General features: G+C 40.2%; 1 protein-coding gene across 3 annotated transcripts in view; it reads left to right on the forward strand.

The window, feature by feature from the left end:
- Positions 1–26,026, forward strand: part of MAP4K3 (mitogen-activated protein kinase kinase kinase kinase 3) — a 59,764-nt gene that overhangs the window by 26,630 nt on the left and 7,108 nt on the right. Inside the window, exons 14-30 of one of the 3 annotated variants that reach the window (XM_040058023.2) lie at positions 690–748; positions 3,287–3,349; positions 8,251–8,309; positions 9,427–9,465; positions 9,749–9,802; positions 12,746–12,788; positions 13,001–13,163; positions 14,138–14,247; positions 15,166–15,207; positions 15,440–15,524; positions 16,526–16,605; positions 19,042–19,102; positions 19,188–19,305; positions 21,128–21,186; positions 22,908–23,011; positions 23,709–23,880; positions 25,909–25,977. In XM_040058023.2, the coding sequence (XP_039913957.1) occupies positions 690–748; positions 3,287–3,349; positions 8,251–8,309; positions 9,427–9,465; positions 9,749–9,802; positions 12,746–12,788; positions 13,001–13,163; positions 14,138–14,247; positions 15,166–15,207; positions 15,440–15,524; positions 16,526–16,605; positions 19,042–19,102; positions 19,188–19,305; positions 21,128–21,186; positions 22,908–23,011; positions 23,709–23,880; positions 25,909–25,977 (1,380 nt within the window). The remainder of the gene's footprint in view (positions 1–689; positions 749–3,286; positions 3,350–8,250; positions 8,310–9,426; positions 9,466–9,748; positions 9,803–12,745; positions 12,789–13,000; positions 13,164–14,137; positions 14,248–15,165; positions 15,208–15,439; positions 15,525–16,525; positions 16,606–19,041; positions 19,103–19,187; positions 19,306–21,127; positions 21,187–22,907; positions 23,012–23,708; positions 23,881–25,908; positions 25,978–26,026) is intronic. The other 2 variants (XM_040058024.2, XM_040058025.2) reach the window with 2 other exon arrangements.

Genomic DNA, 26,026 nt, shown 5'->3' on the forward strand with positions numbered 1-26,026 from the left:
CAGACCAGTGCCAGATTCAGCTGGGTAACAAAATGGCAAAGGATTGTTGTTCTTCCTTAATTTAGTATCTTGGATTTGCGTTTGAATCAAAACAATCACATAGAGGTCAGGAAAGGAGGAGGTTGATCACTGGCCATTAAAAGCAGTCTCCATCCCCCAAGTTGTGGTAATTATTTTGCTTTAATTAAATCAGAGCAATACTTTTAGAGCTTTAGCTGTCTTTTCTTAAGGCAAAATCGAGAAGTAGGAGTGTTCAAGAGGTCCTGCCAGAGAGTTGTCCTGGAAAATGTGGGTAATTCATGCCAAACTTCATCCAGCACTCTTCAGTGCTAGTGAGTCTCTCAGAAGAGCAGATCCAGCAGTGAATTCATACCATGGATAGTTTTTTCTATGAAGTACAGCTGTATTGCACCTCTCAGGAGGACATTTCACTGCCCTGTTTGCTCAGTGGTTTTCCTGTCCCTTCTAATGAGAAGGTGAGGCAAGTGGTGACTGGGCTGCCTTTGTGATAAGAGTTCTTTCTGTGCCCGTTGGTTCCTAGCAGGCACAGGTTTGGTATGCCCATGTGTCACAAGTTTCTCTCACTGGGGGTATGATGCTCATTAAACTGAATTTTTCTTTTTTGTTAGCCTTTAGAGCCAAGTCTTGTCTAACTGCAGTCCAACTTCTCTTCCTTTTCTCCTCTTTAGTTGGCCAAGTAAAGTTTGATCCACCCTTGAGGAAAGAGACAGAGCCACATCATGAATTTGTGAGTAACAAGCAGCATGGGCTATGCACTGCACATTAATACCTACAAATATCTGTGGGGGAGGAGAAATCCCAGATGTGTAGCATGCTTCCTTGGAACTGCTAAACTTGTTAGTGATTTTACTGAAAATTGTCACATAGTGAGTTTTTTTTGTGCCTCTACATTCACTTTATGGCAAACCTCCTTATTTGTGGTTTCTGCCAGTTGTGCTGTATGCGCTAAGCAGCAGCCCTTTGTCTTGCAGCTTTCCTCTATCCTTCATCCCTCACTGCCCAGTATATCATTCCCTTTATTTGCAGAGAGATACTCTTTAAATTGTAGAATTCCTGGGTGCACTCAGCTGTTTCTCCCCCTTGTTGTTGTATTGACAGTGGAAATAATAAATCTGAGAGCTGGGGGGAGAGGTACGATGCATTTCAAAAGACTTTCCTCTGTGAATAATCCTTCTGTGGCCCTGCATCGCAGCTGAGCCCTGCTGAGTGTGGCAGCTATTTTCTGTCAAGGTGTATTGCCAATGGTTTCTTCCTGTGGACCCATCAGTACAAGGGCTGTGAGAAATCAGGCTGTGACGGAAGAGGTCTGTCTCACAATTGCAGTAGCTTCCTCTCTTCTCTGGAGACTGTTGCTTTCCATGTTTGTGCACTTGGGCAGTTTCTTCATGTTCCTGGATAAAAAGGAAAAAAAAAAACCAAACAGCCTCCTTTGCTTCTTCACTGCAGACTGTGTTCTCTCTATTTTTCTAAGGCAGGTGTTAAGGAGAAAAAGTTGTCTTAGTAGATAGGTGGGAGGGCCAGTGGCTTTGCTCTGAGCTGGTTTCTGGAAGGGTGTGTACTCAGGAATGTACTTCTGCAGTCTACAAACCACATGTGAGTCGGATTTCTGACACAGACTTCCTTGTGGTGCTCTCTAGTTGTACTGAAATAATCCTTCCAAGTGCCTTGCCCTTTGGTAGTGGGTCAGCAGACTCCAGGTGTTTGAGGCTGTATTTGATCCTCAGAACTGGCTGGACAGGGAGCCTCAGTTTCTGGTGCCTGTTTGAGATGGAGGAGAGCAACTACCAAATCACGTATAGGATTTAGACAGGTATTTCACATGTGTTACTTAGACCTTGACATAACTGCCTAACAGCATCATTTAGGAGCCCTGGTTATGTAAGTTTTTATTAAGTATGATAATGAAGGCAGTACTTCCACCATAAACCCATCATTTAACTCAAAATTATTTCTGAACTGATTCCAAGTTGTTTTGTCTTTGCTTCCCTGTTGCATGGTTTGTAAAGAAAATACAATTGGAAGCATTGTATAGTTGAAATTATCGTGCTTTTGCTCGTTAAGAGTTTTATTTATACACACACAGAATCATAATTGTAAAAAGATGTTAGTGGAAAGGTTGAAGTTTTAAAAATACTTTTCCTATTTCTTTCTTTTTATCGGTTGCTGACTGTACGAAGCATAGCAGGGCAGTGGTGTTTTAATTGTACCTCAGGAGCTTGAGTTGCTAAACTGGAGAGATTTTCCGAGGGGTTTAAAGCACAGCTTTTGAGAGCAGTTCTTTGACAGGTGTTGTTGGAAGGGAGGAATCGAGGCATTTCCTACGCTGTGTGTTAGCAGTCAGGACCTTTGCACCTTCGGTATCTCAGAAGTTCTTGCTGCTTGGGGAAGGGACTTGAACCATCCAGACTAATCCTGGTGATAAGAAAATACTTTAGTGTTGTGTGTTCTAGTCAGGTGTTGCATATGTGAAACCTGTCCAAGGAACTCGCCTCATATGGAGCACCTCTGTGGGGATCTTTCTGAAGAGGAAGATAACTGCTCCATGCCTTATGTCAGAAAGAAGCATGCAGACCTGACATGTTCTTCCCAGATAAACCAGATCTGTGATTTTGAAAACAACAATGTTGGGTCCAGAGACCAAATTAAAAGCATGTAGTTACAGATTAGCTGAAGAACCAATGGACAATTTAAATTGGCATGGCAAATTGCAAACGAGTGACCTATTCAAAGAATGGATGCTTTTGTGAAGAGCCTCAGCACAAACCAGTCTGTGGGAGAAGTTTGTAACACTCCACCCACCCTGGCAGAGGAAGTCTTTGAAATGGGAGTGGGAGATCTCTTCCTCCAGCAGTAACAGTGTGGATGTTTTCAGTAAAGCATTTCTGATGCTTTTGCTGCTGTCTCACCGAGCGTGCACAAACTTACACTCGGTTTGTGTGTGTGAGTGCGTGAAGCACTGGGCCCCTGCAGCAGGAGGAGTTATTGTCAGTGCTGCACCGAGGTGTTGAGCTGGGCCCTTGCTGGGACACTTCGTCACACATTACCACAGCTCCGGTGATGAACGAGAGTTCATCCTTTTGGTGTTTGGTAATGTGACCATTCCCTTAGCTGTGTTTTACCCCCATCCCCAGAACTGTCTTAACGTGGTTTTGAGTTTCAGCTAACAGTATTTTCTTTTTTAGCAAGAAAATTTACTGTTATGTGCACCTGGCTTTCAATCAGAATATAAATAATTTGCTTTTCTTGATCTCTATCAAATGAACAGCCTGACAGTAGCGATTTTTTGGACAATTCAGAAGACATATACTACACTGCAAGATCTAACCTGGTATTTTTTGTCTTTTGCCTTTCTTTGTCAATGTTAGTTTTGTCCTTGTTTTCCTTTTTCATGTTTGGTCCTGTTGTTGTAGTAGTGGTGTTTTCATCTGTGTAAAAACCATTCGATGTAGCTATTAGTCTAAATACGTGTTTCTGTAGTGTAGAAAGAAATTCTTATGTGCAGCATTGACAGTATTTAACCTGTATTCATATTTCCTTGAATCACTCTTACAGAGGGGCTCGGTGTTCTGTATTCATTCTAATTTCTTCACTGCCAACACAGTGCATAATTTGTTCGTTTTTTGGAGGGTGATTGAAAGTAGAAGAAACTTTTTCTTTGTATTTTTGTCTGGTAGGTTTTTTTTTTTAGTGATCCCATGCAAGACTATAAAATTATATAAGTGTTAGTCTCTGAATTCTCCAGATGGTAATTGTGTTACAGAATGAATATACACTTAATAGAAATAACAGAAAGTGGGCTCATAACTCTTTTCAATGGTATTTGGCATAATTTAAAGTCTGATGCATTTTCCAAGTATTCTTTTGCTGCACTGCTAAAAAATTTGGTTTGTTAACATCACAGTGTAGAAATTACAGTAGGAAGTGAGTTTTCTTATTTCTCTGCTCTTTGTTTAGTTGGATAAATAATGCATTTAAGTCTTGACAAACTGTTGAAAAAAAGGAAGAAACATTCTGCACTAAATGAAGAGCGTTAATCTACTAACGTGTGGATTTCTGAGATGTTTAATATAAGTGCACAAAGAGGAGGATGGGAAACTGGGGTGTTGAAGAATGTCTTGGGTTTTATGGGATGTTTTTTGTTTGTTTGTTACATCATCTGTTGGCCTGGTGTGACTTGAATCTGCCAGAAACTTAATTAGTGAAAGCTTAGACTGTCTTTGCCTTTCTTGGAAAGAAATTTCTGTATTGTTTCCTTATAAGAGTGTTTCACAAATTGCTTTGAGGTCAGTAGCTTAGATTTCCCTACCTGGTGGCAACACCCCTGTCCTGTGCAGTTCCTCTGGTTTTTGAGAGTGTGGTTTTGGCTTTTCAGTTTGGTTTGCTCTTGGTTTCCTCTTTGCAGTTTTACACTCTTAATTTATTTTTTTTTTCCTAAGGCTACTTTCAGTGTTGTCACCTATCTCGCTAGCCTGGTATCTGTGGGTCTAAGAGCAGAATGAGAATGTGTCTCATAACTGGACTGTCCTTTCCCATCCTCCTTCTACCCCATGCTGTTCCATACACTCTTCAAAAATTGTGACTGTTGTAAAACTTACCAAGTACTGTTGTCACAGTTGTGAAGTGTGTTCTTAAAGTCACGCAACAGCACTTTGTTTCACTGCTTTCTTCACATGCTCCCGTGCCCATTGTGCATCAGTGGAGAATTCTGAGTTGGTGATAATACATTATCTGTGGGATTCTTCAGTAAGAGCTAACCCTTGGAGGAGATAATTACTGGTTGGTTCATTCTTCTGTAGGATGCAATTAACTTTGTCGTTGATGAAGCAGTGAGATGGGAATTGCTTTGTCATTTTACTGAGTAAGAAATGTGTGCGTGCCTTCTTACTTGATATGTTAGTAGTCCAAAGGTGATTTGTATTCTTTGAAATTGAGTTACTTCCCTATCATTTTGTACATTTCAAGTCTTAATTTTGTCACTTTGAATGGTCTTGTTAGATTTTGAGAACAGCAATTGTAGGAAGTAACTGTGAATTGCTGGTTTGCTGTATACAGTGTTTTGTTTTTGAACACCAAAAAATAGATTTCCAGGACAGCCCAGCCCTACAGAACGGATTAGGATGGTAAGAGTTTTAAAGATACAGTAGCAATTCACTTACAGTGAAATTCTGCAGAAATTAAACACCAAGGTTTTTACATTTAGGCCACAGAAGGTATTGTAGATCTGATCTTTCCTTGGGAATTTTTTTCATGCCATGGCCTTAGCATCATATGTTTTGAGGACATCTCTGTACTGTTTTTAATATCTTTTTAGTCATTGATTACTTTGCACATGTGATTTATCTGAGGGTATGATGTGGCTTTCTACAAGGCAGCTTCCTTTAATGTTATCTGGGCTGTTGAGAAGAGCTGCTAATTATTCCCTGTGTTCCCTTTTTTCCAAAGCAAACCCTACAGCAAAGAGCACTCTGGTCTTGTACACGGATGGGTTATTTCAGGAATGAGCTGTGGTAACCTGGGTTTGCATCTTTGATTCCATACCAAGATCACAGACCTCTTCTCATTGCTCCTGGCTGTAGATGTCAGGATTCTCTTGGAGTCTATCTGTCTAGTCACTCATTCTGTGTCAGTTTTGTCAGATCTAAAGAGAATTTGAATTGACTAACCAGCATTGTATGTACGTATGTTAAATGAAAATGTTAATGTGGATCGATAAAGCTGATGGGTAACTTTGCATAATTTAGTAATTAATGCTAACGTGTTCTTCCCAGTAGAAATCCATAACTCATAAGATTTCATAGCTTTATGTGTGGCTTTGGAAAAAAAATCTATTTCTGTTTGGTGTTCTGGTGCAGTTTGACAGCTCACTGGAGGCTTTGCTGGATACATGCAGTATTTACCAATGTTTCTGTATCAGATACGTAGCTAGAATAGGTTTAGTTAATACAAAATTATAAATTCTGTGCGTATTTGCAATAGAAAGTAGAAGAAAAACGTATTTCACTTCTTATAAACCTCTCTAGCTCTCAGTATTTATCAAGAGGTCAAAAGGAGAAATTTCCCTGGTAATGGAGTACTTGACCCTTCGTTTGGAGTAAAACCAGCAATATTTAAAGGGGTTAGGAAGAGTATACATGTCCAGTTAAAATCATAGTTAAACATATGTTACACAGCAGTAAATGGAATCAAAATCAAGGTTTTGCCCTTTAAACATTTAAACATAGGTTATTCTGGCTGATGTCATCTTTGATAAGGAAAATTTCTAGTAACTCTAAAAGGTCTGGTGGCAGAGGAGGGCTCCTTTTGTTTTGGGCAGGTTTATTTATTTTCCCTTAATAATTTCCTTGTCATTGCTGTGCAGTATCTATAGCCATACATTGCACAGTGTGGAAATTCAAATGGACAGACATTTGCAGGCTTGTCTCTTCAAGGTGAAAGTCTCAGATTATTACACTGTTCTGGGGTTACTTTTCTCAACAGCTTCCCGGTCTTTGTTCTGTCCCGCTTACAGAGACTCACACAACCTGTTTAAACTGCTTGCTTGTGAGTTTGGTGCCATCTTACATTTCCAGTCTTGTGATTTTCTGCCCTGTGAACCTTCTGAATCCTCCGAATATCTGTGCTTGCAGGTGGAAGTTTGAGATTGCACAGGAGTAATAGAAGTAGTGGGAGCAAAGAAAGTTGGATCTGTTTCTTGTCGGTGGATTTTAGAACATCCACTGGTGGTGAGGAGTCAGATCAGTAGAAGTGGATGGAGTTTGGTGCTTTGAGGGGGATCACTGAATTCTAGAATAAAGGTGTATGATAAAGTCGATGCAGAGATTGAAAAGTCAGTCTCTCCACGGTTCAGGAAATTGCATTTGCAATTTTTATTCCGCCCTCTGATTTATACATTCTTTTCTGTCAAGTAATTATCAGTTACATAGTGCTTTTCCACAATATTTCACTTGTTTTGGGAAAATATGTAAAGTCACTGAAGCAACCAAATGTTACTGACAGCTGTGGTAGACACACCCATGTGCAAACTACTACTTAGCTTTACAGGGCAGACTAAAGGGTGCAATAAACAACCTGAAACTCCTTGGCAAGCAAAAAACAACATTTACAGCTTTGTATTAACGTGATTGCCCTTCAGCCTGGCACTGAGGGCTGTGGTGGTTTCTACTTCATCTGCTTGGAACGCTGGCAAGTCTGCTGTGAGGCTTCCTCTGATTTTGAAAAACGCCCTTTTGAAAGATCAGCCCCATTTAATCCAGATTTATTCCTCTTAAAGTCCTCTTAAAGCTCAGGTATCTGGGCCTCTTGCTGAAGGGGGACATGCCTTTTGATATGGGTTGCAGCTGAAAGGGGGCCTGTTCAACAGAAGGTGTTGGGAGACCTTGAAAATGTTTCCTGAGAAGGAAGAGTGTGGCTCCTTTTGTCACTAATTTAGGTGATCAATAATTTGCTTCTCCTGGTGAATACACTCACTGTTTTGGGAGCAAATTTATGCTCAGGTTTCTCCTGTTGTGATCACCTGAAGAAAAAAGAATTGTAGCGGTATTCTCTCAGCAGACGCTGATTGTGCTTCAATGAGGTCCCTGTATTCCATTAATGCATTAAATATTTAATATACCATTACGGTGTAACAGTGTGGAAGGCCTCTTGCCACATCTTTTTCTGTGTAACCTGCACTCCGTGATTGCTGGAGTGTTTGACTTTGTTAGTTCTGTTTTGGTTTTTTTTTCCAAAGAAAAGGTCTGCCTAACGTATAGAGTGATAAAAATACTTACTGTCCTCTCTGCTTATTTTTTAAATGTTTTCCTCTGCTAAAGGACGTCAGGCTCCCTGCCAGAACTACTCCCCTTCTGAAATGACTACTAAATGTGCCAGTGAGGGGGAACTGGGTTCTCTCTGGAATCTTGTAGATTGCAAAGTCTTGAATTTCATTTTTTTCCTCTTACTGTTGTATTTTTGTTGCTGTTTTGTTTGCTGACTTTATTTGAGCAGAGGATCTCTTGTGTGCAAGGCAGGAGCTAAGGTCAGAGTTAAAATGAGTTAGAGATGGAGCAAACTGGCAGAGAGGAGATTTTTGGGTGCAGTGGGCCTGAGAGTGGTGTTGGGGGCAGCGAGGCCAGAGAACTGAGCTTGTTTGGGATCTCAGGTGCTGCAGGGGGGTCACAGCAGCGTGGCACAGCGTGTGTGCTGCTGCTCACCTGCTCATCTGAAAAGATTCATTCTCTTATGTTATAGGATCTCCAGCTGGAATATGGTCATGGTCCTCAGTGTGGCTACTTTTTGGGTGCAAATAAGTGAGTAAGCAACTGCATTTTCTGTCTTCAATTAATTCAAAGATATTTTAATAGAAAGACAGATTAGCTGTAACGGGTGTGGTGAAATAGGTCAGACTTGTTTCTGTTGGTTAAAACTCCAAAATCACTTGTTTATTCCTAAAATAATAGTAACTAATGATATAGAATGGCAGCACTTTTCAGTGTTTGAGGCTGTTGACCATCTTGTCTTTGTGGGTGGTGTAAGCCTCCTTTTAAGAGGTGTTATCTTGGTCTACTTGTTTATAAAATATTCTGCATGATAGGTCCCACAGAGCACAATTTTACCCCATCTGGGAGCTGCCAGTGCTGCTCTTTGACATCACTTTATGCCCTTCTTTATCTTGTAGTGCACTAAGAACATGCAGTTATAGATGCTTTGAAAAAGAAAACTTTCCTTTCTTAGCATGCCCTTTAACTTCATGCTCATACCTTTAATCATGGTACATTAATCTTATGAAATAATTTTCCATGTAATTTTCCCTTTACACACAATTACTTGATTACATTTATGCATGCCAGAATTGGGATGCCTAGCTTTGATTTGCTAAATTAAATCATACTAAAAATGCAGAAAACCTAAGCATGGAGCATGATATTTTTGCATAGTCTTTAACTGGGAAAAAAATCAGTGCTGATATCTTTTGAAAGCCTCTTTTTGCCTTAGTCCTGTGATTCTTCTGTGTTTTCAGACAAAAACATGAATATGAAATTCAGAATATTACAAAAATTTAGCCCAACAGTTGTTTCATACTTGTCTGTTTGTTTAGCATTAAGAATTTCTTATGGATTTCTTTTAAATTGGGTTAAAGCAACACAGCCCTTGTCTTACAGTAAGAGGAGAAAGGACCATTGCACTTAATAGCAATACATTAATTAATAAACACACATGAAAGGGTGTTGTGTGAACAATAAATGTAAAAAAATCGCAGCTATGTTTGTTTTTATTGGATGCTGGATGAATATTCAGAAAACCAGCTGAAATTACATGCTTTGGATTATTTACTGATAGAATCATAGGTGCTTTTGTTCTGGCTTTGGATAATTGTGCTTGTGTACCACAATTAAATTATGTTCTTGTTCTTATTTAATGCTGAAGGAGTCTCTTAAAATCAGTTGAAGAAGAACTACATCAGCGGTAATTCTATTTCTTTTTTCCTCTTGTGCGTGTTTCAAAAGTGATTTGTGCATTGATTTTTGTCTGTCACAGCTGATTCTTGTTTGTCCCTGTGCTTGCTTGAGAGCCTGTGAGAGAGGCACAGTTGTCTAGATTGCAGCTGTACTTTAAAGAACAATAATGGTTTAAAAAACAGTAAAATTCTCTAGAAGAGGTAGATTTTGAGCTCAGACTCTTTCAGTCAAGGTAATTTTAATGTAACTCACTCAACCACAGTACCTTGTTCATTTGTTCATTTTCCTAGGGGACATGTGGCACATTTAGAAGATGATGATGATGCAGATGATGATTCAAAACAGTAAGTCCTTGTAAAAATAAATAAAATCAGATTCTTGAATAGATGAGTATTAAAAAAAAGGTTGAATCACATTCTATAACAACTGGGGATTCTTTTTGCTATAGCATTTTTAAAGATAGGTATTCTAATGTTGTTGCTAGATTACATCACCAGAAGTCATCTTATTCTGCTGATCGTTATAAATTGGGGGGAGGGGGAAATCTTGTTCCTTGATTGATAGTTTTCTTTTTAGTTTCTATTATGGAACAAAATCTTGGCATCATTATTTGTCTGACTACAGTCCGAGTGCCTTCTTTAGAACTGATAACTGTATATTAAAACAAAGCTCATGAAAAGTAGATAAAATATATATATTAGAGTTTTCTCGAGATGTTTGAGTTTGTTCTGCTGTGTTCTCAGCTAGGAGGGTGCTTGGTTTTTGGAACAGAGCTGACTTCCTTTACTCAGAGAGAGCAAGGCTATGTGACTGCAGAGGCACGTGTCACATTAATGATCATGCTAAATCCCACTGGTATAAGTGTTCTTGGGCTCTGTTTGATTGAGAGATGAGAGCTGAAACAATTGAAAAAGCAAAACCAGTACGTGTAGGTTTACATTCCTAAAGAAATCTGGTGTAAAGACCAAAAAGAGCGATCCCATTGGGACATAGTTTTTGTTTGCTTTCTGTTAATGGATCATTTGGAAAGCTGTTGCTTCATACAAGAAGCCTTTCAAACATGTCTTATCTACTGCTGGCATCTCTCTCTTGCAGAGAACCAAGTTATAACCTCTCTTCTTTTTTGAGTCATTTTACTGCTTTTGTGAGCCACCTCAGCTTGGTTCCTCCATCCATACAAAGCTCTGGATGGTTTTTTGTGTACAGCTCTGTGTCTGTTCAAACCTTTTTGTTTCTTTCCCCCCACACACTTCTGGCTCTGTTTGTAGCCAGTATCATCAATTTCAATAATGTTCCAGGGCTTGGAAGCTCTTGATCCCTGCTGTCTTGAAGTGCTGGCAGGGATTTCTTGATCCAGTGCTTTGAGATCCTTGTTCCTTGCACGAGCTCCATCAGAATTTCCAAACGCCGTTGACTCCAGCTGCTTATGTCACAGTTGTGTTTCTGTAGATTTGGGTTTTAGGTTAGGCAAGAAAGAACCTGAAAATAGCTTCTGAAGAGGTTCTAATTCATCTGGCCCTGGGGACCATTAGTCAGTGATTGTTTTCCAGAACTGTCTTGGTATTTTTTGTTTCTTCTGATATTTCATCCTGAGTACTTTTGCCCTCCAGAGGGGGCCTGACAATGTGTAAAAGCTTGAATCCCTCAACCTTGGGTCAGACAGATTCTGCATCTGTGCCTTTCTCTTGGTGTATGCTGGAGCCCAAAGACCTGCTGCAATTTTTGGTTCATCTGCCTGGCCTTGAATATCTTTCTGTGGAGCCCACTGAAGATACAAGGCTTTGGGTTGTTCTATCTTCTGTGTGGTGTAGCACATGTGCATCAGTCACTTCTCCCTTCAGATCCAGAATAAAACCAATGAATCCAGTGTAGCCATCCCAGCCCAAACTGCTGCCAGTGCATGAAACCAGGTGATTGTAGCAGCAGAGAATCCACGTTTCAGAGAACAGTATAAAGTTATCACTCTCAATTTAATAATTTTGATTGTTTTGCTATTTCTTTTTCTCTCGTGTGCAACAAGGCATGCTTGAATTTCCTGGTTGAGGCAACTGGGGAAGCAGAAATGACTGGGGCACTGCCCTGCAGGAATAGCAGTGACAAACTGCACCTCAGCCCTCGTGTTGGAACAAGGGCACACGCTTTGTACACACGCCTGTCGCATGTGTGCCACATTGGTGCCTTCTTGTTTTCTTCGGCTGCGCAGTCACATCGCTTGTCTGAAATGCAGGAAGGATACAAAAGAAAATAGAAATGCAGCTTGAAGCCTCAGGACCGAGGGCTTAAGCTTGGCCCCATATTACTAAGAGAAGATAATTTCTGCCACCGAAGAGCTGAAGGACGCGACCCAGGGGAACTTGTTCTCAGAATCCCCTTCCAGCTTCTCTGAAATACAAACAACAGATAAGATGCCAGGACAGAAACTCCTGAAAAGAACGAAGCCAAGCAGAGAAGTTGTTGGCCTGTAAACAAACAGGCAGATATCTTAGTCCTTTGGACATAATTTAAAAATAAGGAAAATATTGTGGAAGAATGTCAAGTTTTCACAGCTGTATTCCTAGTTTATTTAGTGGAAATATTTTTCTGTTCGTAAAAGATTAGGAAATAGGACAGTGGAAGAGATTTTCAAAACATGCAAAATTTCAGAGTTTAATGTTTTCTTTTTAAATGCAGCATATTTTTAAACCACAGAATGAGGAGAAGAAGAATGCTGCTGATGCTTCAGTTATGTTGTTTTCTGGTAATATCTTGTGCTGTTGGACCAAGCTGTTCTAGCATGAAAAAATTGTCTTTCCCAAGATTTCCATGAAAAAAGAGACTCATCGACCCAAAATCCACCAACCAACCTAAACACGAGGGTAGCTGTCCACTGCAGACGGATTTCACTCTTATGTGTAAGGCTGTTCTAAGCCATCAGTAGTGCAGATTTTTCCAAGGAATGGTCTTTCTTGTAACGCACCTTCAGCTCACTGATATCCTGAAGTTTCTCCTCTCCAGGCAGCAAATGCAGCAAATGTCAGCCCTTTTCTGTTTCTCCCTGCTTTGTTCTGCACAAGTGTGTGCATCTTCAGCAAATCAGTTTGTGACGCTCTCTGGGGAGGAACCTGTGATCCTTATTTCCATGTAGTATCTGAGGTATAACAAAATGTTTGGAAGTATTTGTGATGCAGTTACTTGGTTGTAATATTGCTCTTGACAGGTTAATGGTATTTATTTGTATGGTGTTTATAAAACCCTGTATCTTCTCTGCAATTTGAGTTCTCTCTCTGTTTTGTTTTTTCTCTTTATAGTGCTACTATGAAACCGAAAGTGCCACCTCCCTTACCACCAAAGGTAAGTGAGGGGGATTTGGTTGCTCGGAAGAAAAAGGCACTTTAAATAAACAAATAAATGGAGCATATTTAAATTACTGCATTGGTGGCTCTTTACTTGTGAAAATTTCAGGATCTAAATGCTGCATGTGGGGTTTTATCCGCATTGATAAGCGGCATGGATGCTTTGGATATTTTTTCATTATGTTTTGATTATTACTATGTCTCTTTCAGCCTAAATCCATATTTATCCCCCAAGAAAGTTACTCCTCTGAAAATGAAAATCAAGGGACAATCAAGAGATGCCCAACATCAGAGAGTCCAGCAAAATCTACATCTCACGTTCCACCCAGGCCACCACCTCCTCGGTTACCTCCCCAGAAATCGAATCCTTTAGGTAATAAAAGTGACCCCAAGGAGCATACATGTATCTCTTAAATAATCTAATGGGATTTTATTTCTATATTCTTAGCTGTGCACACATTGAAAGGTATTGAGGTAATTTTTCTATGGTGGGCAAGTAAAAAAGTACATGGAAACCAAATTCATGAAGAAAGCATGCCTTAACTCTTAAGAGTCAAATGTACCTTCCGTCAGAGTCCCTGACACAATTGCTGCTGTGCCATTGGTGACACAACTGCTTTCCTAAGCAGCAGGCTTATAGTGTAGAGTGCCGGATTGGTAACAAAGTGTGTGTACGTGTCAGGTGCAGTGTGTCAGCCCTTGTTGTCATTTGTCATGTCAAGAACAGAGTTCTGCTTTCAAAGTTTGTTTTTGTACGTAATGAGCTGGGCTGGGGAGTACAGAGGTAATAATTGTGTTTAATGTGTTCACTGACTGCTCAGGCTGTTCATTTTCTGCCTTGGTCAGGCTGATGCCTTGAGAGTTGTCTTGCACTGGCTTCTCTTAAGCAAGCTCAGTGTCTGCCTCTGAATTGTTACTCCGGTAGCTTTTCCCTGCCTCATACTTAGTGCTGCAGTTGACTCGTTAAAGATTTGACTCTTTAACGAGGCAGTGTTTGTAAGGAATCAAGAACTGAAGTGTTAGCCATTGGCAAGTATTTCTTTAGGTATGCTCAGCACATTTTCCCTCCTAACTGTGACTGCATCCCTTTCTGTTAGAGTTGTTGGATTAGAGTGATTATATCAGAGTAGTTACATTAATTACCAGAAGTCATGGACTGAGATTGGATGTGGCTTGATGGATATGTGCACATGTGGGAACATGCATGCTTCAGAAATAAATGAGGGTATTTGATACTATATCATCTGACTTAGTTGGAAATTCTGGCCCTCTTAGAAGAGTTTTTAGGCTAGATTACTCTTTGAGGTGAGGGTAGGGGAAGACATTTTTAAATGCAAATCTTTCTAGGTAATGGAGTCACTTCTCTCCAATTAAATGGCGAAAGAGAGGAACTGCCAAATCAACAGAATGAAGGTAGAGACACAAGCTTTTCAAGGAAAGAGAAGAAGGAAATACTGGTAGGTATTTAAGGGTGTCCTTTTAGACTTGTCTTGCCTGTTCTGAATGTGCATGGAAAAGGAGCAGGCATGCTCTTGAGTATGGAAGTTACGCTGGATAGCACCATGTTTAGCTGGAACCAAAGCACAGCTGTCCTCGATTGCCCAGTTGTGATACAGACTGAAGGCTGGAGGTTGGCAGTGTTTCATTTTCCTCAGAAACAAACACAGTCACAAATACATACAATTTACTTGCTCCTTCCCACACCTAAGGGACATCGTGAGAGCCATGGGATGTGCTGTACTGAGCAGTGACTGTTGAATTAAACTGGGAAATGTGGGAATGGAAAATGCTGTGGTTGGGGTAGATGAAATATAACATGAGACTGCCTCTTTGAGGGCTCCTTCCAAGTGTGGGGCTAGAAATGTAATGTTTTTGTGAGAAGCGAAGAGGAAATAAACTAGAAACGTGGTGATGAGTGTTTTGTTTTAAGGAAGTGCCAGTAATACTGGCAGTGCTTCAGAAAGTAGGATTACCTGGACAGCTTTGAATTTGTTATTTGAAATGTTAATTTACCTGTAAAATACATTTGTTCAGAAGCTTATTTGTGGTAGGAGAAATTGCTACTGACACAGGAAAATGCATACAGCACTGAGTGGTGACATTTAATGCTGTAATACTGAAGGGTGGAGCAATTGTTACATATTGCTTAAAGTCTCTAGTACTGGAAATTACATTCTTACAGGCACCATTGTAGTGTGAAAATATTGCACAAGACTGTGCAAGCATTCAAGGAGGAGGAATTAGGGCCTCATAGCAGAGATTTTAATGGAAGAAAATCACGCCGAGTGTTTGTGGTTATGCTGTGTGTGGGGAGGGAATACACATGTTCTGGTGTGCGTGTGAGTGTAAACATACTTGTTAATTTTATTTTCTAGAAACCAATTAGTAACGGCCTCCCTCCCACACCTAAAGTACATGTGAGTATTGCTGAGTCACACAGATGCATGTTGGGAGCAGGGTGGAAGAACACATTTTTTGAATGTCTGTAGTATTTGGTTTTTTATATAAAAAATCTAATAAGACTTAGCAATGCTAAGCCAGTGGTATGACTCTTAACCTTTTGTTACTGCTTGGAGTAAAAATAATCCTTTTGGGAAGGTCAGATCTTAATTTTTCAAATGTATATGTTTAATATTTTTACTTCTACAGATGGGTGCTTGCTTTTCAAAGGTTTTCAATGGCTGTCCATTAAAAATACATTGTGCAACATCTTGGATAAATCCAGATACAAGAGGTACGATATGATGAGTATTTTACCCATTTTGTCCTCTCCTTGAATTTCAGGAGTGCTTAGATGAGCAGGACTATTCCTTTTAAAGCAGACACATATTCATGTAAGCAGGAGTCACTCTTTAATTATGCCACTGCTGTCTGAAGTTGTGCTGGTTTTAAGATACATTGGATGGATTTTTTTGCTTTGATTAAAAAGAATAAATTACGTATTGAAGTTAAAGGCTCTTCTCAATATTTTAGTCCAAAAGAAGACAATCCTAATTTATTTGTCATAAATGTGACTTTTGGAGGTCTTAGCTGAGATTGATTTCTTTATCATACACTTGATATTTATTTTTTCCCTTGAGATCTTTCTGGGCCTACAGGATTCTGCGGCTGTTTATTTTTGCATAGATTTTAGTGCTTCGATATCTGGCCTGATAAAAGGGATAGTTGTTAATATTGTACTCACTTTGCCTCCCATTACATTATAAGCTATATAGACATACTACTGAGCTGGTTGGCAAGAAGATATTTGGATTTTTTTAGAAACTGGAATTAGGGAAGGGTAAATGCTTAGCAGCTGACATCATCTCACAGGAGATGTCTGCCTTGTTTGCAAGGCATTGTTTAATGATTTTCAAGAGGTGAGGCACCCACAGACTGCTGAGAAAACGTTCCGGTCAATACTGCTGTGGAAGGACTCTCAAAGAAGGCAGTGGACATTTCCAGAATACATGGAAATGTCTAAGTAGGATATGCTGAAATTATTTACATGATTTCCTGCTTGTGGTGGAATTGCTGTTTTAAAATTTCAGTTATTACTCAACCCCCTGAGCTTTCCTAATGACTTAGAACAGCCCCAATTCTTAAATTCAAGCTTCCTTACCAGGATTAATTTTCTGTACTTTCAAACACTGTAACTGTTACAGTTCGATTTGTTTTCATGTGTGTATTTTTTTGGTAAAGGTGTCCATAGCCTTCCTGAAATCAAGATTTCTACCTCTTTTTGTTTGTTTGCAGATCAATACTTGATATTTGGAGCAGAAGAAGGTATTTACACACTGAACCTCAATGAACTTCATGAAACATCAATGGAGCAGGTATATTTCTGATTTTAAAAAATACACCACTTTTTTTAACCACTCAGATTAATGTTGTATAATCCTTGTAAAAATGGTTTTTGCTATATATTTACATTGGCATTGGCTACACTTAAATATTTGCTATTGAGGATCCTTTTCAGTCACGTTTGTGTTTGTAGGCTGAACCATGTTTACATAGGAGATGTTCATCTCTCTGTGTCTTGAACTTTGTAGTGCATTGCTCGGCAGTTAAATGATTAAATAAAAAATAATAGTATGGAATTTCCCCAATGCATTTTGGGTGAAGGCTTCTGTTTTCCCTGAAACTTGATTACAATACAGAATCTTTGCAACAAACGTATTTCAGCTCCGGGGATGCAAGGAGATCCTTTATTCACAGGACTCTGCTCTTGTGATCTTGAAAGCAGCTTTGCTGATGAGACTCAGCTTAGTGAATTCCACCTAAAGCTCTGTCTTTGCAAAGTCTTGCAAAAAGTAACTTCCTAAAGGGTTGCTGGGGAGGGGGAAAATGCAAGCTGCTGGCCTTTGTGTATTCTCCAGCTCTTCTGTTACCCTCTAAGAGACTTGTTTCCTTTCCTGCCTTCTCCCTACCGTAGGGAGCTGTGCACCTGCCACCGAGGTGGAGGAATTTGCAAGGGCAGCCTTCAAAGTGCAAGTTGGAGGGCACTGGTGGTTGTTCATCCTCCAGGGTCCAGATGTTGTAGAGATGTCTGTTTTGTTGAGAGGGACACCTAGCTGGCTTGAACTGAGCTTAATGTAACCCATAATCGTACTGGTGCTCAAGTTACCTGGTTTAAACTTGGCTCAGGTACCACTCTGCTGCTGCATTGCAGTTGGAACAGCTACCCTGAGAAATGTCGCTAATGCAAGAATTCTTGTAGGCCGGGTAGACCAAGGAAAGGTTTGGGTATTTTCTTTACTTTGGTTTGTTTTTTAAGTGGCAAGGAAGGAGAAGAGCTGTAATGAAAATCATGTAGTGTGTTGCCTGTGAGCTTTCAGGGAAATGTGTAACAAGCACTTAGAGACAAGAAGAAATGCTGGCTAACACAGCCAGTCATGTGTGGAGCAAGAGGAGTGAGGGACAGGTCAATTAACTTGCTAATCTGAAGAACTGCTGTTCTTTAATCCTCAGATCCAAACCTACTGAGTCACAATATGCTCAGGTACCTACAGAAGGTCAGTGGACCTCGCACGTTAAATTTTGATACAAGCAATGTGGTAGATTATTACCATGAGTGTTTCTTACAGTGTGTTTAGCTTATGAGAAGAGTTCAGGAATAGAAGTGCACTCTCTGTGCTAACCATTTATTGCAGCATTTAGGGCTTTAATAGCATTTCCCAGTTTTGTGGTTCGTATCATTGTTTACTCTCACTCTGATACAATTCAGCATAAAAGCAAAAGTGGTGTCCTGGATTATTTTTTGCTGTATTTCACTTCACCAGTGGACAAAGGAGACATAATAAACGTTTCCAGGAGTTAGAATAACTTCAAAGTTAATATTTTAGGCTTTTTTGGGAAGAGTTGTTTTGTTTTCTTTTGTGTTGTGTTTTGTTTTTTTTAAGGCCAAAACCATTGCCCTCCTGAGTGGTGTATCTAGTGGGAAAAGTCAGTGAACTTGGTCCCTGTGTGTTCTCCTCAGACTCCACTGCAGTCATTGAATCAGGGAGGTTGGAGGATCCCTGCCTGGTTTTTTTGTCCACTTTTGGACCCTTTAACATGAGTATGTCTAATCCTTTGTGTTGCTGCTTTCCACTTCCATGACATCTTGTACCAATAAGTTCCAGCAGTTAGGTGAGAGGAGGAAAAGAGCAGTTGTGGTTTGTTTGTTTTTTTTTTTTTTTTTAAGGGCTGTCTTGTTGCTTTCACCCCCATCTCTTTAGGAATTGCAGCATTTGACAAGAAAACCAGCTGTGCCTTGAACATTTGTAGTGCTCATTCATCACTTCAGTGAAATGTGTGTTCATGCAGGTGAAGGTGAAGAGTCCCTTCAGAGTGCCAGTTTTAATTGGTTCAAGAGATTTGGGCTGTCACAGGCTTTAGAATGGCTTTTGTTGGCCCTGCTTGGTTTATTGAAGTTTGTTGAACTTTCTTCTTTGAAGCAGAAAATTCAGTGGTTTTTGAATTTTTTGGAAAAGGGTTGATTGATCTTTATATTCCACAGGAAGTCATTATAATATACCTGAAGACATGAGTATAAAACGTGCTAAATTGTATAAATGTTAGTTGATATATTAAATATAGTCTGTGTGCCTGAGATTTACACTGGATTAACTCTGGAATCCAGGTAAACATTACTTGGCTCAAACTTACTTCTACTGCAAAAAGCGAGTAGATACTAGTTTTGTTCTGTCATCTAAGCAGATCCTAATTGATAATTGCCTTGCACATATCAAATTGAATGCTACTTCTTTGTTTTTCCTTCCATGTGCCAGCTGTTTCCTCGAAGATGTACGTGGTTATATGTCATGAACAATTGTTTGTTATCAATATCCGGTAAGTTACTGTGCTATCTTTGAGTGGTAGTGCTGGTAAACGCTTGGTTTCGTATTTGAAGTGTGGTTTGTTTTCTAATTGCCAGGTAAAGCTTCTCAGCTTTATTCCCATAATCTACCAGGACTCTTTGATTATGCAAGGCAAATGCAAAAGTTACCTGTTGCTATTCCAGCACATAAACTCCCTGACCGAATACTTCCCAGGTAAATACACATCATCGGAATTATCAGAATATCTTAACTCTGGGAGTTCAGGATCTGCTCGTGGAGCTCTGGGAACACCAGAGAGAGGGGGGCTGTGTTCACAGATTGCACTGAGTAACTCTGGGCATTAATCAGAGGGTTCAACCCCACATTTCCATGGGTCAGGATGTGAATTACTCTGGTTAGAGAAATGCATTTTGGTGCACCTTAACTTTTGGTTAGGAAACCTCTTGTTTCTGGGCATAGCTCTTTTCAGGTATAGTCCAGTGGGGTAGATCCCGCTTGTTCTTGGTGCTAAACAAAATCTATGGCTGTGCCCCCCGTGGCTGCTGCAAAAATTAACCCTGTCCTGGCCAGAACCAGGACACTGCCAGAGAAGCCTCAGCAGTAGCCCATTCAAATCCCAGCAGAAGAAGGCAGTAACACTAATCTAGTTTGCAGAAAAATCTTGGGTTCTCAAAGTGCATAGTGAGACACTGGTTCTTCCAATAGAATGGGATTTCTGTTAGGAAATTGTATGATAGAAAATGTGCTTCTCTGCTACCTTTGGTTCTATTAAAAGCCTATTAACATGCAATTCTTGGGTTCAGGAAAGGCTTCTTGTACAGTTATCTGCAAACAATGGTGCAACACTTATCTGAAAATTGTTTTCTTCCTAGAGGGTAAATTCTAAATAACTGAGATAATTTGTGCTTTGAGTTGTCTTCTGTGTACCTGCACTATTGTTCTGCTTCTCTCTTCCAAATTCGACTTTGGTGGGTGACTTTGGCTTGAGGACTGAATCAGCAGTGGACTAATAACCATAATTAGCATAAGGATCATGCTAGGAAAATCATATTAGATTCTGCCTGGTATTCTATAGGAATACCTCACCTAAGTTGCAGAGGACTCAGAAAATTGCTTGTCCAGTCATGTCACTTCCCAAGAAAAATGCAGCACAACCTGAATGTGAGTGCCAAGCTATCCATTCAGAGGCAGGAGAGATTAATTTAGATAATCTGTTCTCCTGTTTTACGTCTGGTTGTAGGGTGTCAGGGTAGTCACATTCAGCCAGGCAAAAGACAGACATTTGAAGTATGTAGGAGAATGTAATTTTTTTTCCTACCAAACCATAAAGTGTATTCTTAAACAAGTTTCTGGAAACTATGATGATGAGTGCTACGTGCAAAATGGTAAAAGCCGAGGTTTTGGTAGAGAAAAGGCAAAGCAAAATTGAATTTGAAGTAATTTGTGAGGTTTGTATATTCATTTGCAAAATGTTCTAACTTCAATTTATGATACTTGGTAGGCAGACATTCAGTAGCAGAGAATGTCTGTGATAAGTCTCCTTTCCAGCTTCTTTCCCTGGAGTGTTCTTGAGTAGCTCCTTTCAAACCTTCCATGACTTGTTCTAATGAAAGCTTGTGACCAGTGCTGAGTTTTCATGCTGTTCAGTCACTTCTGGACACTTCCATTTGGAATGCTGCACAGCTGTTTTCCCAATTCATAGCTTTGAGTGCAGCCATCTGTCTATCAATCTGTTTATTCCCATCTTTTGTACAGCATCAAATCAGTTATTTTTGCTGTCAACAGTTCTGTGGCTGGTCTCACCAGTTCTTGTTCGCTTCTAATCCCTTTAGAAACTCTGAGTCCTGTTACCAGCAAATAACATTTTGGCTCATCTGATAAATTTTCACATTGTTTCCATGATTTAATGAGAAACACAGACTTGTATTTTTTTAGTTTTTTTTGGTGTGGCAGATGTTTTTCTATCAGTGACTGTAAAAAACAAATTCACCCAATCGTTTTAGTCGATCGGTAATTTTGTGTTTATCTTTTGTAGGAAGTTTGCGGTGTCTACGAAAATTCCTGACACTAAATGGTGTCAAAAGTGTTGTGTGGGTAAGTAAAGGCCTGGAGAGTAAGTATGAAGGGCAGCACAAATGGTGGCAAATATTGAGATTGCTGGGTCAGGTTTAGGAGATGAAGGGAGAAGAGACTTTGGTAATTTTTGTGAAGCTGTGCAGATGGTGAGCTCATTCAGGTTAGTCCTTGGGTTTAAGCGATGAAAACTTTCCTGTTTAGCTCTTTATATTTAAAGACAATTTATAAGAAATGCAGAGAAGCAGAATGATGTCAAAATTTAAACCAGTGCTCAAGAAGAACGTAATCTCCATGGATGGAGAAACTTATAGAAGTTGCCATCAGGATTAAGCCACCTGCATTCCTAGCAGAAGTTTCAGTTATCAATACTGGGTGATAAAAAGCGAAGGAATATTTTTAGTTCTTTGAAGACAGTGTTGTCTCTGAAGCCTTTATAATGTTTAATTATGTGCCAGCTACCAAAGTCTCAGTGCTGCACTGTGTTGTGTTCTAAAAAGGAGGCAGATTAAAACAACCCCAAACCACTGTGAGTGTTAATGAATGCTACGGGGAACGCTCATGGGACGACAGAGGTGAAGTGATGGGTCAGAGTACGTAAAAACTCTGACTTTCTGACAGAAAAATTAATTTGGAAGTCCGTATGTTCCTAGGTTTCTGCTCATAAAATGAGAAGCCTTGTGGTGTGCTCCTCTGTGCTTCCTGTCCTGCCAGGCACAGAATTTACCAGGGGTGCTGAGGGACCTGACGTTATGAGGGGAGTAAGAGTCTTGCTGTCTGTGTTCTGAGCCTCCATTCCTGCTGGCACCTGAGTCTGCAGCAGCAGTGCCACAGCAGGCACACACAGACGAGACCCTCTCGTGTTCTTTGTGCACCTTCCAGGTGTTGGGGATTGCTTTGTGGTTGCTGCTGCTGAGTTCAGCCTTACTCAGGGTCATGCCAAGCGTCACTTGCTGCACTTTGCAGTCAGTCAGGCTGACATTGAGCGAGAACTTGGATTAATGCAATAAAGCACTGATGTTTAAGGTGCCAAGGGATTGCTGATGAGCTTCTATGGCAGTAGGGTGGCCTGAGCATATTTCACTTCTGTGGGTAGTTCTGGATTGTGGAAGCTCGTTATCTAAACTGTTTATCGCCTGATGGCCCACAGTCACTTTACTGCACAGTAAAATCTGGTCTTTAGATGTATTTGTACAAAGTGCAAAGTAACACTTGCCTGTCTTAAAGGAAACGTTGGCAGTGCTTAAGGAGTGAAATTTTGTCAGTATTGTAGAATTGAAGTTGTGAAACTTCACAGGGCCCCATTTTGCAACTTCATTGTTTTCTGCCAGTTTTTAATTGAGTTCTGACAATGGACAAGCAGCACTTCCTGCTCTTCTATTGTCCTTCAGTTTCAGCTGGATTTCCTGATGATCCAGAAGTATTCATCAGAATTACTCCTGGATTTCAGACTCTGTGACAGTGCTTGAAGGGCAGCTGAGCTGTTGCTCACTGCCTGCTGAGTAACTGTTGTAGAAAAAGCCATTTTTAAACAGCTTGCTTATGGTGATCTTGAGACAGCTTAGGCAAACCAACACTTTAGACCCAAGACACTCCAAATGTGTATGCAATCAGCTTGTTTTTAAATATATAAAACATTAGAGTGGGTATTTTCCAAAAGTACATGGACTCTTACACAGCTGGCAATTGTTTATAATTTGTATGTGCTTGGTACACTGATATTCTCTATCCTTTCTTGGCAGTGAGAAATCCCTACACAGGCCACAAGTACCTTTGTGGAGCACTACAGTCTAGCATTGTTTTGTTAGAATGGGTTGAACCAATGCAAAAATTTATGTTAATCAAGGTAATTACTCTCATGACTTCTCGTTATCTTGTAGTGCCTTGTACTTTTCTCTTGGTTTCTGTTGCTTTATATTGAAAATTACTATTTAAACATGTGATGTATTAACTGACTCAAAATAAATGTTCATGTTTTTGGGATGCACTTCAGTTAGAGAACCAAGGCCTGTTCTCCATGGACATTGTCCTTCAGTTGCACGGTGGAAAACTGAGTCTGGCAGGCTGACGTGGGTTAACAGTGGTCTTGCTCCCATACCAGGGAGAAGGTCAGCATTTATTCAATGTTTTTGACACTGAGGTGCCCAGAAATGCTGGTTATCTCCCCATCTGACATCACCTGAAGAGACAGAGCCAGGGTGGGCTCGTGTTTATCAAATGGCAGCTGATCAGCTGGGAAGAGAAGGTTTTTAGGCTCAGTACCCAGGAGAGCAGAGACGAGCACTCGTGTTGTCTGTGGGCAGCTGCAAAAAACACACAGGATAAAAGACACGCTCTTTTATTTTAATTGATTGGCATGAGCTGCTCCAAGCTTCTTAACTCAGGCCTTTTGTATTTATCAATTCCTGTTAGCTGAAGAAGTAAACCTAATGTTACAAAGTATGTCATAAAATTTACAGTGCAGTCTGATAGATATTAGATATCCAGCTAACTCTGACTACATTTGTTTCCCTTCTAATATCTATTTTTGCTTGTTCATCCAGCACATAGATTTTCCTGTACCTTGTCCACTGAGATTGTTTGAAATGCTGGTAGTCCCCGAGCAGGAATTCCCTTTAGTTTGTGTTGGTGTCAGTAGAGGAAGAGACTTCAACCAGGTGGTGAAGTTTGAGACTGTCAACCCAAATTCTACCTCTTCGTGGTTTACAGAAACAGGTTTGTGTGCCTTTGTCATTGCATTCCCAGATGTTCTTTGCTCTTCTGTTATAGCTCAAGTACTAAAAGGTAGGCTTCTCTGAGCAAGCAAGTGCTTAAATCATTAAGGCTAAGTGATAATTGTAAGTTCTCTGCTTGAAGGGGTATCTGGTTGGACCTGCTTGCACATCCACTTTTTTTTTGTTTCTCCTTGTTGAACTGATGGGATTCCTTGAGATTTTTGGTGTAGCAGAGGATGGAGTTACAGTTTCTTGCATTTCCATAAATTAGGCAGCACTTTATTACCGCCTGTGCTGTTTTGTGCTCTACCCTGGCACCATGACTTCTGTTTGTTGAATAGGTTCCAGTCGAATTGCATTCTGAGCAATTCCTTTTGACACCTCTGGAAGATGTCTGCAATGTGCCACTACGGTTAGAAGTGGTGTTGTCAGCCTCCTGCTGAGGCAGAGCATTCTTGTGGTGTTTCTGGAAAGCAAAGAGGGTTAGGATCACTGGGAGCAGGGAACCAGGTGCCAGCCCATCACTGGTGTGGGCACCATCTGACCAACAGCAGAAATTCTCCCAAGGAGCTGTGCTGAGAAGTAATTTTTGGAGTTTCAGGGTTGCCCCCTGAACCTAGATGCAGCGGGGAACCATCTCCAGTCGTAGCTTGCAGGTTCAGAAACAGTAAAGAGCTTTGGTTTTGCCTCTCATGGGTCCCTTGTTGATTCATGATGGATTTATACAGAGCTCTGTGCTGGCATACCTGTGTGTACTGTGGAATTCACTAAGAATAACAGTTTCCACCAGGAAGATACTCACTGTTCTTCCTGCTGCTGAAAATGCACCAGGTTTTGATACAGTTTAAAGCATAGTTCCAGTACCAAAGTGAGCAGTGGATGGCCAGTCAACACTACGTCAAACAATGAATTTAATTTTCATTCCCACCTGTAACTGTGTGACTTTATAGCACAGCCCATAAAAGAAGCAGACTGAAGAGAAATGTCCTGTTGTCATTTCTCTCTCAATATTGTCTGCACTGGTACCTAAATATAAGAGTACTAATCCCTTTTCTGTTCTTTTTTGCATTGTGCCTTCCACACTTTGTTAATTCTCTTGAATTACTTGTGTGTTCTCCTGTTGTGTTCATGTTGTTGGTTTCTCCTATTTTTATAGCTCAAATTTAAACCCTTTTCTTGCATCAGCTTATTCCTGTCCCCTGCTGGCAGGAGAGCAATGATGCAAGCAGGTTTTTATTTTTTGTAATTTTAACCGGGAAGCTGCTTTTGTGTTCTGGGTAACGTGCTCTGATTTCTTACCTCTAATGGATTTACTGAGTTTCTCTTTGCTATATGAAAAATGCCTGCAGAATCTGGCAGTAATGTTGAATTAGTAAGAGCTGCTTTGTACATAACTTTAATGTTAACAGACAAATGGATCCCAGCTGCACTTCTCTTTGGAGCTGACAAGTCCACCGATCCACCTGTGGGTCAAATCCCCATTTGCTGTGATGGAGACGGCTGCAGCTGTAACTCAGAAGAGAAAATAGCCCTTCTTTTGAGGGTTGGACAAGGAAATAGGCCCCTGTTTCTGGAACACCTGGGGATGGAACCTCTGCAAATAGCAGCAAGAATTAAGTAATAGTATATAAATCCCTATCAGGATTTAGAAATAAAGACAAGAACAGTGCAGTGAAACAGCATAGTATGGAGTCACATATATCTGCCTTTGTGCAACAGCAATATGCAATTACACCAACAGAGAATTAATGGAGAACAATGTACATGTCAGCGTGCTTCTGTGCCATGGCTCAGAAAAGGCTGAATTAAATCCATACTTTAATACTATAGCTTCAGTTTTCCTGTCACAGCCAACATGCTGGATAAGTGGACATGCATCTCTAAGGGAAGAGTAATGTCACTGGTAAGATGATGATTTTAGGTAGATAAAACACTAACCCATCAAAATATCTCAGTCTCTAGAATTTCCATTTCAAGTTGCATGCTAATGTATGTTCTGAACTGACACTGATTTTTTTTTTTTTTATAGACACTACAGAGACGAGTGTTGTCCACGTAACGCAGCTGGAGAGAGACACCATTTTGGTGTGTCTGGATTGTAAGTTTAATATCAACTAAACAGATGTGTATGCATATACATGCATGCT

Source organism: Hirundo rustica, chromosome 3 (assembly GCF_015227805.2).
Source record: "Hirundo rustica isolate bHirRus1 chromosome 3, bHirRus1.pri.v3, whole genome shotgun sequence".
In the NCBI taxonomy this organism is placed as follows: domain Eukaryota; kingdom Metazoa; phylum Chordata; class Aves; order Passeriformes; family Hirundinidae; genus Hirundo; species Hirundo rustica.